Here is a 17,853-nt window from a genome sequence, read left to right on the forward strand (position 1 = left end):
GCAAGATACCAGATTATAAACAGGATGATCAGCACTGTTTATCACTACTGTAATTATTATTATTTTGTTGATTTTTTTTTTTTTTTTTTTTTTTTTTTTTTGCGGTACGCGGGCCTCTCACTGCTGCAGCCTCTCCCGTTGCGGAGCACAGGCTCCAGACGTGCAGGCTCAGCAGCCATGGCTCACGGGCCCAGCCGCTCCGCAGCATTTGGGATCTTCCCGGACTGGGGCACGAACCCGTGTCCCCTACATCGGCAGGTGGACTCTCAACCACTGCGCCACCAGGGAAGCCCTATTATTTTGGCTCTTATATACTAATACAACAAATCTCTCTCTTTAACTAATATAACTTGGAAAAGGCTATTGGAGGGCACACTGTCACTCTCTTCTCTCTCCCCTTAAGCTTTCCTCCAAGATGAGAAAATGACAAACTGAGATGGCAAAAGATACAGGGAAAAACTCTAACTTAGCAGCACACTGAACTAGACAGGTAAGTGTAAAAGAAGCAAAGGTTTCATCTCTTTAAATCTGTATATAAGAAAAATCAGGAACCACAACAGTGAAAATGAAAGGAAAATGGACTAAATTGAATGGCTTTATGCCATGGTGTTTGGAACCAAAGACTCTGTAGCCGTATTGCCTGGGTTCAAATTCTGTCTCTATACTTATTCTGTTCTGGGCATACTCATATTCTGGGTAAGTTTCTGTAACCTCTTAATGCTCCAGAGAAAAATGCCTGGCATAAAGTAAGCACTATGTAAGTGTTAGCTATTATCATTTCATTCTTATCCTTTATAATAAAACACTCTTTAATGTTCTAATAAAGAATTCTATTTCCAAAAAAAAATTCTATTTGTTTTAGTATAAGAAAGGAAAAGAATGACCCTATGTCCATATTCTAAGATGTGATCTTATTGCTGACTATATAGCGCAATTTCAACCTGGCTATCTTTGCCTATCTGTTTTCCTCGGAAGTTGGCTTCTATCTGGGCCCAGAGGAGACTGACCCAACCATGCCTCTGGGTACTTAGAAATTTGTACCATCTGAGTTCTCTGAGGCTTAGACATTGACTCTTTGGAAGCCCTGGACCTTGGATATTTCACCAGCCTCTCCTGAAACCACTAACCATCTGAACCTGCAGCCTGGGTGCTCACATCATTGCACCCTTGCTCTAGGAAGCTGGTGACTCCAGAGACAGGTCCTGGAGCTTGAACTCTTGCCTCACCCCATGGAGAGACCCCTTGTTTTACCCCTGTTTGGAAGCCAGACTCCAAAGTACCTTGAACACTGTAAACAAGGTCCAATGGCATCCCTAAGTTCTAGAAACCTTCCCCAGATGATAAAAGCCTATTTCTCTTTCTAAAGCTCTTACAGTTTCTTGACTTGCAGAAATAAATGTCTGCTGGTCCCCCTAATGCCCAAAAGCTTTCTCCTCTTTAATCCTTGGAAACCCTTTATCCTTCATGATTTCAAAATTCTGGACTCTTGTGGTTACCGCTTCAGAAAAAAATATTCTTTTTCTTGAATTCTGGAAACATAAGCACTCTTTCCAAAAGTTTCTAAACCCGCTACAATTTTCCTGACACTTACTAACACTTACTAGCCTGATGTGCCTGGTTTTCATTAGCTCCCAATGCCCAGAAGGCCCAGAAGAATCTTATGGCTCAATTAAAACCACCAATCATCCCCAAGGAACCAGCAAAAGGAACGTTATATTATTGTCCACAGAAGTTCTGCAAAGACAAAATTATCAAAATAATCAAGACTTTAGCATCACAACGTGAAAAAAATAATTTCGTTTCAGGATATATAAAGAACCAAGACTCCTACAGAGATCAAGAATATTCATACTACTTAAAAACATTTTTTATATTAAACAACAGGTTGTAAAAATCTACCGTTTTCAATAAAGAGAACAAAACAGACTAAGTTATTATCATTAATATTTGAAGGAATAAGCTTGTAGGACTCAGATTCAGGCCAGTGAAGAACAGCTGTAGACTTAAGACTTCAGTAAAATTCAGTAGGTGTGTCACAGAAATGTTAAAGTGCTTTAAAATTTCCTAAACATTTACTCTGAATGGCTACATTTATCCCTTCATGGGCCATCAACAGTCTGTCAGCACTTGCACGTGGACCCCTGTTAATCTAGACCCTTCCCTTGGCTCTTCATTCCCATCTTTTCCTTAGCTTATTTCACCTTGGCTAGCATCTGTCCTGCCTCTAAAATCTCATGATGGCCTGGACCTGAGTGATGTGGTCTCAGAGCACAAGGCTTTGTGTTGAGACAGTGTGGTCTCAAGCAAGCCTCAGCGACAGCAGCTCGCCTGATGGCTGCCCCATGTCTAAGGGGGAAAGATGGTAAGTGACAGGTTAGGGATCTGAGTCCATAAAGTGCATCAAATGTAATGCCACCTTTAACCTCCCATTTTCCTATCCTCATGACAGCCACTAAGAATTGAACCCTTGTCCAAAGCGATGCCTCCTTTTAAGAGGTTTTAAGAAGGGAATGTATTCTCGACACTGATTTTTAACAGAAAAAATACTCCCACCCTAAGCTGCCATTCCACCAAGTCAGTTCCTGTGATCATCTCAGTAACAGGATGTTCCACTTGCAGCCTTGTATTCATCTCCATGAAGTAGAAATTGTGCTTTGAGTCCATAATAAACTCCACGGTTCCTAAATATAAAATACAGTGGTCACACTTCAACAGTATATAATCAGTAGGAATCAAAATCTTTCTTGATAGATCATATCAAGTTTTACAGCTGCCTTCATTCAAGGGTAAACATTTTGCATTTCATGAAGAAAACATCTCATATTTTGCAGCAGCAAATGATTCTCAATCAAAAATACGAAGCCACATGAAATTTAACAATAGAAAAGTATATGTGGGGTTTCAAGCAAATGGTAAGCCCAAGTTATAAATCAGTCTCAGCTGTTGTAGCAGTTAGAACATGGTTGGACCATGTGTTACTGCTTCTGTGTACCAAGATCCCTGGAAACCTCACTGTGACATCCCATCTCACTCTAACTCTGTGGAGGAAAACACAACATTTTTTTCTCCTGACTGTGCGCTTTGGAAGTGTCTTTAAAAGTCCTTTTGCTAGTGACCCACTGGGAGATTACTTAGTAACTAAACACTATGTTAATGTCTTATCTACTGACATTCTATTAAGTACTACACTTCCCCCAACTTTATTAAGGTATCATTTCAGACAGTAAAATTTATCTATCTTAAATATAGTGTGCTGAGTTTCAGCAACTGAATACAGTCATATAACCACCACCACAATGAAAATACAACATACTTCCATCATTCAAAACATTCCCTTGTTCCCTTTGCAGTCAATCCCTTCCCCAGGCCCCAGCTCCAGGCAATCACCGGTCTGCTTTCTATCACAGTTTTTTTCTAGAATGTCATATAAATGAAATCATATAGTATACAGTATTTTGTGTTTGAATTTTTTTCACGTAGCCTAAGGCTAATTCCATATAATTTAAAACTTGCTTTTCAAACTGTGGATCACAACCTGTTAGTGGATTGTAAAAATTTAGTGAAGACTTCCAGTTTCTGGCCAAGCATGGAAGGAACTTAGAAGTTGCCATTCCATTCTGACAATAAGAAAAAGCTGAATAAGATGAAAAATCAACAAGTCTTCTTAGATGCATCACAGACATGAGGTTACAAGGCAAACCGCTGCTCCCCAAATTAGAGAGACAGAAAGGTGAAAACAGAGATTCACGACTTATTGGAACAGAAACCCATGAGCAAAAACCTCTGTGGGAACAAGTACTGGAGAAGGAAAACCTGGACTGTAATTGACAAATTGCTGGAGGCTCAGTGTGGAAAGTTCCAAGAGTTAAAAACCCCAGTGGGGACCAAGTTATAGGGAGCTCCCAACACTTTTATAAGTTTTACCTCCAGAAGCTCTACCAGGTCCTCACAGTGAACACTGGAGAAAAAAAACCCCTTGAGTTTCTAGCAGTGGGAGGGGAAAACGAACCATATGAAGTATGCCAGAGTTCTGTTCTTCTGAACAAGATCTGTCCTTAAGAGAAACTATTTTATTAGAGCCTAAACTATTGGGATTTTATCAGGGCCTACTATGTAATTGAGGGAAAAGAAATACACAACTCCAGCCATTCTGTCCCACATAAGGGAATAAATAAAAAACAAATAAACAAAAACCAACTGAAAAACACTGATGAAGTTCACAGTTCAGAGCGCAAGCTCACCAAAAGACTTAGACTGAATCATAGGCTCGTAGAACATTTCACCTCCCCTGTACCTAACCACTACACTACTAAAGACCTATTTACCACAGTTCCTTTTACCTGGTACATCAACATCTGGCTATCAAGAACAAATTACATGGCATTCTAAGAGGCAAAAAACACAGTTTAGAGAGACTGAAAAAGCATCATAACCAGACTCAGATATGATAGAATTATAATTATCATAATTATCTGATAGAATTATCAGAACAAGAACTTAAAAACCCTTTAATTAATATGTTAAGGGTTTTAATGGAAAAAGTACACAACATGTAAGAACAGTTAAATATAAGTAGACACAGAAATTTTAAGAAAGAAAAAAAAATTCTAAAGATCAAACATACCATAAGAGAAGTGAAGAATGCCTTTGATGGACTTATCAGTAGACTGCACACAGCCAAGGAAAGAATCTCTGAGCTTGAGGATATGAAAACAGAAACTTCCAAAATTAAAATCAAAGAGAAAAAAGACTGAAAAAAACAGAACATAATATCCAAGAACTGTGGAGAACTAGAAAAGGTGTAACATATGCATAATGGGAATACCATGAGATAAATAAAGGAACAAAAGCAGTATCTGAAGCAATAATGACTAAAAATTAATGTTGGACACTGAATCACTGATCCAGGGAGGTCAGAGAACACAAAGCAGGATAAATGCCAGAAAAACTACACCTAGGCAAACTATACCTACAGTATCATTTTCAAAGTACAGAAAATCAAAAATCCTGAAAGAACCCAAGGAAAAAAAACACACCTTACTTATAAAGGAGAAAAGATAAGAATTACATCTGACTTCTCCTCAGAAACCATGCAACCAAGAACAGCAGAGTGAACTATTTAAAGTGTTGTCTAAAAAAATCATCAAGGGCTTTCCTGGTGGCGCAGTGGTTAAGAATCCACCTGCCAATGCAGGGGACAGAGATTTGAGCCCTGGTCCGGGAAGATCCCACATGCTGTGGAGCAACTAAGTCCATGCACCACAACTACTGAGCCTGCACTCTAGAGCCCGCAAGCCACAACTACTGAAGCCTGCGTGCTTAGAGCCCGTGCTCTGCAACGAGAAGCCACCACAGTGAGAAGCCTGCGCACTGCAACGAAGAGTAGCCCCTGCTCGCTGCAACTAGAGAAAGCCCATGTGCAGCAACGAAGACCTAACGCAGCCAAAAATAAATAAATAAATTTCAAAAATCTATAAAGAAAGTCAGCCAAGTATTAAAAAAAACCCCATCAACCTAGAATTCTGTACCTTGTTAAGTTATCCTTCCAAAATGAAGGAGAAATAAAGACTATCTTAGATAAACAAAAATTGAGAGAATTTATTGGTAGTAGACTTGCCCTGCAAGAAATGTTAAAATAAGTTCTTCATAGAGAAGGAAATGAAATAGGGTCAATAATCCAAGACGTAACAATCTTTAATGCTTACGCATCTGAAAACAGGGTGTCAAAATACATCAGGTAAAAACTGAGAACTGCAAGAATAAATAGATGAATCCACTAATCAATTGGAGACTTTAATACCCTTCTATTAGAAATGGATAAACTCAGCAGGCAGAATATTAGTAAGGACATAGATGAACTCAATAGCACAGTCAATAAAATGGAATAGTTGACACCTATAGACTAATTCATACGACAACAGCAGATTACATATTGTCATACTTGCATGGAACAATCACCATGACAGACCACATTCAGGGTCATAAAAAAAGACCTTAACAAATTTAAAAGAGTAGATAACATATAATGTCTGCTCTCAGACCACAATTAAACTAAAAATCAATAAATTGAACTAGAAATCATAACAGAAAGATAGCTGGAAAAAAATCCCCAAATACTTGCAGATTAAACAACACACTACTAAATAACACATGTGTCAAAGAAGAAATCTCAAAAGAAATCTAAAAATTGTTTAAACTAGATGAAAATGAGGATACAACTTTTCAAAATTTGTGAGATGCATAGAAAGCAGTACTTAGATGGCAAATTATAGCATTGAATCCATATATTTGAAGAGAAGAAAGATCTAAAATTAATCTAAGCTTCTATTTTAGGAAACTAAAAAAGGAAAAGCAAATTAATTCCAAGGTAAACAGAAGAAAAGAAATAATAGAGTAGAAATTCATGAAACTGAAGACAGAAAATAGAAAAAAAATCAACAAAACCAAAAGTTAGTTCTTTGAAAAGATCAATAAAAGTGATAAGCCTCTAGAAAGGCTATCTAAGGAAAAAAGAGGACAGGGATTACTCATATCAGACATGAAGGAAGGAACATCACTACAGACCTTATGAACATTAAAAGGATAATAAAAGAATATTGTTAACAACATTATGCTCACAAATTTAATAACCTAGATGAAATGGGCCAATTCCTTGAAAGACACAATCTGCCAAAACTCACACAAGCAAAAAACAGACAATTTAAATAGGCCTATATCGATTAAAGAAACTGAAACAATCATTAATAACCTTCAAAACAGAAAGCAGCAGGCCCAGATTGGTTCACTGGTAAATTCTACCAAACACTGAATGCAGAATTTATACCAATTTTCTACAGTCTCTTCCAGAAGACAGAATTTTTCCTAACTCATTCTATGAAGCCAGCATTACCTTAATACCAAAACCAAAGATGTTACAAGAAAACTACAGACCAATATCTCTTAAGAACACTGATGAAGTAATCCTCAAGAAAATATTAGCAAATCAAATCCAACAATGTATAAAAATCCCACCATGACCAGGTAGGATTTATCCCAGGTATGCAAGGCTGGTTCAACATTAGAAAATCAATTAATGCAATCTATCACATCGACAGGCTAAAGAAAAACCATGTGATCATATCAATAAATGCAGAAAAAGCATTTGATGAAATCTAGTACCCAATTATAATAAAATCGCTCAACAAACTAGGAACAGAGGGGAACTTCCTCAATTTGATAAAGAAGATTTACAAAACCCTATAGCTACCATCATACTTAATGGTGAGAAACTAGAAGCCTTCCTACTAAGATCAGAAATAAGGCAAGGATGTCCACTCTCACCACTTCTTTTCAACATCATACCAGAAGTCCTATCTAATACAGTAAGACAAGAAAAGGAAATAAATGGTATATAGATTGGGAAAGAAGAAATAAAACTGACTGTTCACAGATGACTTGATCATCTTTATAAAAAATTCAAAAAAGTTGACAAAAAAACCTCCTGGAACTAATAAGTGACCATATCATGGTTGCAGGATACAAGGTTAATATACAAAAGTCAATTGTTTTCCAACATACAAGCAAACAAGTTGAATTTGAAATTAAAAACACAATACAATTTACATTAGCACCCTCCCCCATGAAATAGGTATAAATCTAACAGAATATGTATAAGATGTATATGAGGAAACTATAAAATTCTGGTAAAAGAAGTCAAAGAAGAATTAACTAAATGGAGAAATATTCCATGCTCATGGGTAGGAAGACTCAACATTGTCAAGACGTCAGTTCTTCCCAACTTGTTATGTAGAGTCAATGCAACCCCAATCAAAATCCCGGCAAGTTATTTTGTGGATATCAAAAAATTGATTCTAACGGTTATACGGAGATGCAAAAGACCCGAATAACCAACTCAGTCTGACAAAATGACAAAATGGGAAGACTGACACTATCTGAATTCAAGACTTACTATAAAGCTACAGTAATCAAAACAGTGAAGTACCGGTGAGAGAACAAATAGATCAGTGGAAAAGAATAGAGAGTCCAGAAATAGACTCACAGAAATACAGACAACTGAGCTTTGACAAAGGAGCAAAGGCAATACAATGGAGAAAAAACAGTCTTTTCAAGAAATGGTGCTGGAACAACTGGGCAACTACATGCAAAAAAAAAAAAAAAAGAATCTCAACACAGACCTTACAAAAATTAACTCAAAATGGTTCAAAGACCTAAATGTAAAACACAAAACCATAAAACTCCTAGAAGACAACACAGGAAAAAACCTAGTTGACCTTGAGCATGGTGATGTCCTTCTAGATACAACAGCAAAGGCATGATCCATGAAAAAAATAACTGATAAACTGGACTTCACTAAAATTAAAAACTTCTGCTTGGCGAAAGACAATGTCAACAGAATGCAAAAACTAGCCACAGACTGAAAGAAAATATTTGCAAAAGGTACATCTGATGAAGGACTGTTATCTAATATATAAAGAACCCTTAAAGCTCAACAATAAGAAAGCAAACAACCCAATTAAAAAATGCGCAGGGCTTCCCTGGTGGCGCAGTGGTTGAGAATCTGCCTGCCAATGCAGGGGACACGGGTTTGAGCCCTGGTCTGGGAAGATCCCACATGCCGCAGAGCAACTAGGCCCGTAAGCCACAACTACTGAGTCTGCACATCTGGAGCCTGTGCTCCACAACAAGAGAGGCCGTGACAGTGAGAGGCCAGTGCACCGCGATGAAGAGTGGCCCCCGCTCGCCACAACTAGAGAAAGCCTTCGCACAGAAACAAAGACCCAACACAGCCCAAAAAATAAATAAATAAATAAATAAATATTTAAAAAATGGGCAAAAGACCTGAAGATACCTGAGATACACGTATTAGAATACCCATAATCTGGAACACTGACAATACCAAATGCTGGTGAGGATGTGGAGCAACAGGAACTCTCATACTCTGCTGGTGGAAATGCAAAATGGTACAGCCACTTTGGAACACTTCGGCAGTTTCTTATAAAACTAAACATACTCTTACCATGTGATCCAGCAATCATACTTCTTGGTATTTACCCAAATGAATTGAAGCTGTGTCTACACAAAACCCTGTACACAGATGTTTACAGTAGCTTTATTTATAATTACCAAACTTGGAGGCCCTTCAGTAGGTCAGAAGATAAGTAAACTGTGGTACATCCAGATAATGGAATATCATTCAACACTAAACAGAAATGAACTATCAAGCCATGAAAAGATATGGAGGAAACTTAAATACATATTACTAAGTGAAAGAAGCCATCCTGAAAAGGCTACATACTGTATGATTCCAACTATGTAACATTTTAGAAAAGACAAAACTATAGAAGCAATAAAAAGATCAGTGGTTGTCAGGGGTTAGAGGCAGGGAGGAATGAAGAGCATATTTAGGGCACTGAGACTATTCTGTAAGATATTACAATGGTGGATATATGTTGGACACGTGTCATTATATATTTCTCCAAACTCACAGAATGTACAACATCAAGAGCGAACCCTAATGTAAACTATGGACTCTGGGTGATAATGATGTGTCCGTGTAGGTTCATCAGTTGTAACAAAAGCACTGCTCTGGTGCAGGATGTTGACAGTGGGGGAGGCTATGTTGCGGGGGGACAGGGGGTGTGAGAACTCTTTGAACTTGCTGCTCAGTTGTGCTGTGAACCTAAAACTGCTCTAAAACATTGAAGTTTACTAGTTTTGAAAAATGCAAAAAAATAATTTTAGCAATTTTATTTCAAAATAAGATAGAAAATATCAAATAGCATTATACAGAATTAGGCTAAGTACTGTTTAGTGACATTTTCCCCCCAATATACATGTATATAAACATAAACACGTTTACATACTGGTTCTCAACGTAAAATGTACTTCTTTTTTTTTTTTTTTTCCTGTACGCGGGCCTCTCACTGCTGTGGCCTCTCCCATTGTGGACCACAGGCTCCGGACGTGCAGGCTCAGCGGCCATGGCTCACGGGCCCAGCCGTTCCACGGCATGTGGGATCTTCCCGGACCGGGGCACGAACCCGTGTCCCCTGCATCAGCAGGCGGACTCTCAAACACCACGCCACCAGGGAAGCCCAAAATGTACTTCTTAATGTGGATATAGTCAAAAAAGTTTGAAAGCCAATGATTTCAAAGCTGTATGTTTCGTTTGCCTTTCAAAACACAAATGAATTTTCCTCTTTCTCTGTTAGAAGCCAATCTTGACATACCTGCGCCAACATAATTTACAGCTTTAGCAGCTCTGACTGCAGCTTCTCCAAGCTTTTTTCTTACTTCAGGTTTAATACCAGGCTATGAAAAAATATTTGAAATAAATTTCCATTAGTACTTTGTTCTACTAGAAGTTTCCATTAAGATTCAATAGTACATTTCTATGTATCAAATATTGCATTAAAGAGATAATAAGGATAAATATCTAATGTTATACATTTCATCATGAAATACTGTCTTATACCACAGTTCAACTGTCCCTATACCAAAGTTTAATGATTCTGTTAGTAATTTCTATGAATTGCAGATATTACTTAGCATAATGACATATCTCTGTCCCTTGTACCTACAAAATAGCTATCTTTTCTTTTGTTTTTTTTTTTTTTGGCCATACTGTGCGGCTTGCAGGATCTTAGATTCCCAACCAGAGATGGAACCCAGGCCCACAACAGTGAAAGCACTTAGTCCTAACCACTGGACCACCACAGAATTCCCCAAAATAACTTTCATGATCATATGCCCACTTAAAATTACATATATTAATACAAAAACTTTGAATAATCTCTATTTGTTTCAAGATGATAAAGCAATCTGGGTCATATGCCCAATAATTATCTTGGAATAATGGTAAACGTTGAGATTGCAAGTTAATAAGAAAGGTCCAGGGACTTCCCTGGCGGTCCAGTGGTTAAGATTTCACACTTCCACTGCAGGGGGCGCAGGGAAATAGATCCTGCGTGCCGTGCATGGCACGGCCAAAAAAAAAAAAAAAAGTTCATAAAATGTATATCAATAAGTAGACAAAGCCTTTTAACATTGTTGAATGGCGCTCTACAGATTTTTATTTAAGCAATCGCTGCTTGAAAATAAGGTTTTATTGAAATTATTGTTGACATTTACTTCAGACGGTATAATATACTCTGCAACAGAAATTGAATTTTGAATACAGTATGAGAATAACTAACTGATTAATCAGAAACCTTAGATCTCTGATCTTTTAGAAATACATACTGAAAAAAACATGAATATAACTTTGGACAAGAGGCCTACGGCAGTAGCAGATTCCAAAGAAATGTAAATCTGAAAATAGGTAATCCTAGGAGTAGGCCTTGACCCGGGTGACAACCTGAGTCAATCAAGAGGTAGACTCAGAGGTAAACAATTATAAGGGGGCAAAAGGGGCCAAATAAGAGCAAATCCAAATCTCTCCTCTATACAACATAACCTTTAAGTTGGGAAGATGACTAATATATTTTAGGAACATCTGAAACACCAGTTAAAAGAATGTTCTTCATAAAAAAATACATTCAATTAACAAGACCATTCCATTTTTCAAACACGCTAGTTAATTACAATTTAAAATCTGCATGGAAACGGTAGCTGTTCACTGTAAGTCAGATACTACTTGGATCAGAGCAGATTTTCCCAGATACCATCCAGAAGGATCATGGTCTTAGTGCGCCCTCAGTATGGTAGCCCCAGAATATCAACCCTTCCTCATCCCCAACACTGCAGTGAGGCTGTATTACTACTGGGGAATGGTTGTTCAGCAGGACTTTGGGGGAATACTAGCTTCACAGATTTCTGACCCAAAAGTCAGAATTTAAACTGAGATTTACAATATAGAGAAGTTGACAAATTTCTTTACAAGATCCTTACCCCTGGGGCCTCCTCAATGATCTTCTGATGTCTCCTCTGTACACTACAGTCTCTTTCAAACAAGTACACAGCATTGCCATGGTGGTCACCAAACACCTGGACTTCCACATGCCTATTTAAAAACCCAACAAGAAGTTTCCATTTGTAGGTTGAACATTCAAGAAAAAAAATTATATATATGAAATGAGTGAGAGATAAGAAAAGACAGAAAACACTGGAGACCATATTTATGACCCCACAGTAGGGGCAAGTCACAAGTACAAACTGCCAAGGAAAAGACTGACAAATCTGAATACATCAGAATTACAAGTTATAGTCACAATTCATGTATCCTCAAAAAGTCAATGAAAACATATTTTTATGATCAGGGGATTTTAAAAAAGCAACTCTTACAGTCAGATTTGATAAACTAAGGCAGACTGGAAATTATAATGGCTCATCCATAGAAAGGTTAAGAAATAAATTTATATGGATCATTCGTTTTTAAAGAATATACCAACATTAAATCATAAAAAACAAAATAAGGAACTTTAATGTTGAGTATAAAATAGTAAAATTATCAGAAATCATATTAAGAGTAAAGGCAGGACTTCCCTGGTGGCGCAGTGGTTAAGAATCCGCCTGCCAATGCAGGGGACATAGGTTCGAGCCCTGGTCCAGGAAGATCCCACATGCTGCGGAGCAACTAAGCCCATGTGCCACAACTACTGAGCCTGTGCTCTAGAGCCCGTGTGCCACAACAACTGAGCGCTCACGCCACAACTACTGAAGCCTGCGTGCCTAGAGCCCGTGCTCCACAACAAGAGAAGCCACCGCAATGTGAAGCCTGCTCACTGCAACTAGAGAAAAGCCCATGTGCAGCAACGAAGACCCAACACAGCCAAAATAAATAAATAAATAACTTTATTTTTAAAAAAGAGAGAAAAAGAGTAAATGCACGTAACACTTAAGAAAATAAGGGTAACACAGACCATTTGGTGAATATGAAAGCATTCTTCTCAGGAGATTCATTTTGATATGTTCACACTGTACTTCACCTCACACATTCACCACCATAATACAGAAATGAGTGACCAGCAAACATTTTTTTCTGTTGCATTTAAAATAAAAATTGTCAAACATAGAAGAAATTTTTTAAAAACCCAGAAAGTCTTATAAACGTACTATTTCAGCACAGTGGCTCATTTCTCTTCCTTTCTGTTTACCTCATGAAACACTTCATTAAACCACTTGGAAGAATTTTTTTTCTTGATATATCATTTCTACTGAATGTTCCATTTAAAAATTTCCCAACTTGTCCAACATATTCTCTTGACAAAATAATAGGAGCTGATTTCTTCCTTTTGGATGTGCTTCCTTGATCTTTCCTCCTATTTTTATTTACCCTTAAGCTACTAACACCAAACACATTCTTGCTATTATTATTTTGAATAAACTTATCTGTGAGACCAATTAAGAATAAAAAACCAAGAGATTTTATTTTGCCTTTGTTTATTCTTTCTCTATCACTCTTCCTTTCTTTGAAGAGATCCAAGTTTCTGACTTGCATCATTTTCCTTCTCCCTGAAGAACTTAACCATTTCTTGTAAAACAAGTCTACCAGTGACAAATTCCCTCAATTTTTGCTTGTCTTAGAAAGTCCTTATTTCTCCTTCAAGTGTGAAGGATAATTTCACTGGACACAGAATTTATAGGTTGATTTTTTTTCTTTCAACCCTTTATAAATATTTTACTCCACTCTATTCTTTTTTTTTCTTGAAAATATGTAGTGTTTATTTTAACAGTCCACTCTATTCTTAAGTCTGATGTGTTATTTTTTTTTAATTTGTTCACGACCCACTATTCTTCTGTTTTTTTTTAACTTCTTTATTGGAGTATAATTGCTTTACAATGGTGTGTAGGTTTCTGTTGTATAACAAAGTGAATCAGCTATACATATACATATATCCCCATATCTCCTCCCTCTTGCTTCTCTGTCCCACGCTCCCTATCCCACCCCTCTAGGTGGTCACAAAGCACTGAGCTGATCTCCCTGTGCTATGTGGCTGCTTCCTACTAGCTATGTCTGATGTACTTCTTATCCTTGCTCCTCTGTAGATAAGGTGTTTTTCCTTTGTAGCTTTTTTCAAGACTTTTTTTGTCTTTGGTTTCCTGCAGTTTTAATATGATTCAAAAAATTTTTGACATTTATCCTGCTTTTGGTATACCCTGAACTTCCTGGTTCTATAATTTGGTGTATGTCATTAATTTTGGAAATATCTTGGCCATTATTACTTCAAATATTTCTCCCGCCTCTTTCTTTCTTCCCCTTGTAGTATTCAAATGATGCATATATTACACCTTTTAAAATTGTCCCACAATTCTCAGATATTCTGTTCTGTTTGTTTGTTTTCATTATTTCTCTTTGCATTTTAATTTGGGAAATATCCACTGACATAAGTTCAAGGTCACTCTTTCTTTTCTCAGCTGTGTCCAGTCTACCCTGAGTCCATCAAATGCATTCCTCCTTTCTGTTACAATGTTTTTGATTCCTGGCATTTTCTTTTGATTTTTTTTCTTAGAGCTTCCATCTCTCTGCTTACATTACCCATATGTTCTTGCATGTCACCTACTGCTCCATTAGGGCCCTTAACATATTAGTTACTTTAAATTCTACACCTGATAATTCCAAAATCTGTGTCATATTTCAGTCCAGTTCTGATGCTTGCTTTTTCTCTTCAGACCATGCTTTTCTTGTCTTTTAGCACGCCCTGTAATATTTTTTGGTTAAATGCCAGGCATAATATGTCACAGAACAGGAACTGAGGTGAATAAAACTTTCATGTGAGATTTTATGTTAGCCTGGCTAGGAGGCAGGCTGTGTTTAATGTCTGCAGTAGCTACAGGTGCCAGAGGCTTCAGTTCCCTCTAGTGTCCTTGTTTTGTTTTTTCTCCTTTTGTCCTTTTGTCTAAGAACTCCTTAATCAGAGTCTGTGTCTTGCAGCTCTTTTGGTTGTAATCTGGTTATTATACAGGGGCCCTGGTGACATGGCAGTAGGGTGTGGGCAAGGGAAAGCACTCTATAATCTTAGGATTAAATCTCGGTCTTTCAGTGGGTCTGTGTCCCTGTGTGCCTCAGAAGTGTTTCTTAGCTTTTTTTTTTTTTTCTTCCCTTACGTGAAACAGGAAGACTAGAGTTGGCTAACTGCCCTTCCCCCGGGACAGAAAAGGCTCTGGCAAAGTTTCCCTTTGAGTGCTGGCCTTTGGTAGGGAGAACAGACAGCTCTGGGCCTATTTCAGAATGGTTTCTTTTTTCCTCCTCCTGCCCCAAAATGTGAGGGAATTTTTCTTGGATTTTCACTTTGAGAACTTGGTGGTGTCCTTGGAAGAAAAACCTATGAAAATTTGGGGTTCCCCCTAAAACTGGGCCCTCACCATCAAGCTAGTCCACATGCAGCCTCTAGTAATTTGTCAAAATTCCCATGTAAGTGTCCCTATCAGTTTATGGCTCCCGCAGCTTCTGCTCCAGGTTAGCTGATCTTGGCTGTGATTTGCTGTCTTCACTTGCTTGCCCAGATTTCAGGGTGGTGGTTTGCCTTGTGGCCTCTGATGGGTCTAAAATTCATTGATTTTTATTTTGTTCAGATTTTTACTTGCTTTTTGGGTGTGAGTAACAACTTCTATGCTCTTTGCATGTTGGAGCTGAGCTGTTTGTTTTTCAAATTCCAATTGTAAGACTTTACCAGGTCCACTGACTCTCCCTTATCCTTTAGCTGCTCCAGGGAAGGAGGCACTAGAGCAGGAACTCTAGGTTCTGAAGTGAACATACGGGGACCACACCAGGAGCACAACATAGCTCTTTTCTGACTTCTCAGAAGTTGGAAACACTTTTCCTTTGGTTGTTTACAAGGGAAGCTCATTGAGGATCTGTGCTCTGTTAGGATTTCTGCGGTTGTCAAATCACTCTTGTTATTTTCCTTTTTCTGATGATCCTTTTCTGTGTTGCTTTACCTAACTTAGAGATTCTGGAGCACAGTGTCTGAGAACCAAGAAGTACATCAAATCCCAGTCACTCCAGTTCAGCCACTGCTGGGGTCTGGCTAGATAGACATCTTGCAGCTGGTTTCTAGTAGGAATGCCTTGATATTTTCTAAGACTTCTAAAGTTTTTATTTTCCTATTCACAGTTTTTTTTAATAGATTTTATTTATTTATTTATTTATTTATTGGCTGCATTGGGTCTTCGTTGCTGTGCATGGGCTTTTCTCTAGTTGCGGTGAGCGGGGGCTACCATTTGTTGAGATGCGTGGGCTTCTCATTGTGGTGGCTTCTCTTGTTGTGGAGCACGGGCTCTAGGCGTGCAGGCTTCAGTAGTTGTGGCACGTGGGCTCAGTAGTTGTGGCTCATGGGCTCTAGAGTGCAGGCTCAGTAGTTGTGGCACACGGGCTTAGTTGCTCCGCGGCATGTGGGATCTTCCCGGACCAGGGCTTGAACCCATGTCCCGTGCATTGGCAGGCGGATTCTTCACCACTGTGCCACCAGGGAAGCCCTATGGCATTGGCTTTGACAAATATTTGCCTCCTAGAAGCTTTATGAGTAAGATGAAGAGACGTGCAGTAGCCAGTCTTCCACTGGACAGAGCAGGAGTGGCCTGCGTGGCTGCCAGGGTTTGGCCCAGAGGAGACTCCACAACCCTCTGGAAACATCTCCCCCTCTCTCAACTGTCTTTAAAAACCTTCACAAAACTTTCCCTCACCTGCTGTGTTACAAAGATCTAACTAAAATAGACCTCCCTATAGGTTCTACCCAAAGGTTAAAAAAAAAAAAAAAGTCCCATTCGTTTTTCACATAAAAACAGTGCAATTGAGAAATGCAAATCAAAACTACAATGAGGCATCACTTCACCCCGGTCAGAACGGCCATCACCAAAAAATCCACAAACAGTAACTGCTACAGAAGGTGTGGAGGAAAGGGAGCCCTCCCGCACTGTTGGTGGGAATGTAAACTGGCACAACCACTATGGAGAACAGCATGGAGGCTCCCCAAGAAGCTAAAAATGGAGCTACCATACAATCCAGCAATCCCACTCTTGGGCATATATCCAGAGAAAAACATGGTTCAAAAGGATACATGCACCCCAGTGTTCACTGTAGTGCTGTTTACAATAGCCAGGACATGGAAGCAACCCAAATGTCCATCAACAGACGAATGGACAAAGAAGATGCGGTACATGTATCAATGGAATATCACTCAGCCACCAAAAAGAATGAAACAATGCCATCCGCAGCAACATGGATGAAACCAGAGACCATCATACTAAGTGAAGTCAGACAGAGAAAGACAAATATCATATGATATGACGCATATGCAGAATCTGCTTGACCCAAAAGGCTGGGGAGGTGAAGCCTCTTAAGCAGGAGCCATTGTTTCCTTTCAAAGCAGGGGATGGAGGGATCCGCTGAGAACCGAGAAGAGAGGGCCCTCACAACCCCTGGCCTCTGCTTCCTCTGTGGCTGCCCCAGCCAGATTTCCTCATCTCATCTGTTCCTTTTCTCGTCCAAAGTCACATGCAGGACCCATTACATAATTTATGGATCCATTGCAAAGTGAAAATGCAGGGCCCCTTTTAAAATGTTATTAAGAATTTTAAGATGCCTTCACGGGGTATTAAACCAAATATGGACCCTTCTGAGCTCAGGGCCCTGTGAACTGCCCAGGTCACATGCCTGGGAAATGGGTCCTGGTCTCATGATTCATGTGTGTGTTAGGTCAGGAGCTGGATCTGAGTCTTCTGCTGATGAAGGTGCTATACAAGGTCAGTTACTGGAGGTCCTGGAGCAGCCAGAAAGGCAGTGGCAGGCAGACGTGATTCTGAGAACTGGTCGATACTTCACCTTCTGGCCCTGCTTCTCCATCTGTAACAGGGATCATGATACCCTCCCACATTTTTAATCCCTCTAGAATGTGCACTGAATATGAAGTGAGG

At 38.9% G+C, this 17,853-nt stretch overlaps 1 protein-coding gene across 1 annotated transcript in view; it reads right to left on the reverse strand.

The window, feature by feature from the left end:
• The window catches only part of MCCC1 (methylcrotonyl-CoA carboxylase subunit 1), a 69,775-nt gene that overhangs the window by 19,995 nt on the left and 31,927 nt on the right, over nt 1-17,853 (reverse strand). Inside the window, exons 8-10 of the mRNA XM_081235802.1 lie at nt 11,890-12,001; nt 10,230-10,311; nt 2,554-2,681 (exon numbers count right to left, since the gene is read on the reverse strand). Coding sequence (XP_081091928.1) covers nt 2,554-2,681; nt 10,230-10,311; nt 11,890-12,001 — 322 coding nt within the window. The remainder of the gene's footprint in view (nt 1-2,553; nt 2,682-10,229; nt 10,312-11,889; nt 12,002-17,853) is intronic.

Source organism: Mesoplodon bidens, assembly GCF_964165515.1.
Source record: "Mesoplodon bidens genome assembly, chromosome: 5".
Lineage (NCBI taxonomy): Eukaryota > Metazoa > Chordata > Mammalia > Artiodactyla > Ziphiidae > Mesoplodon > Mesoplodon bidens.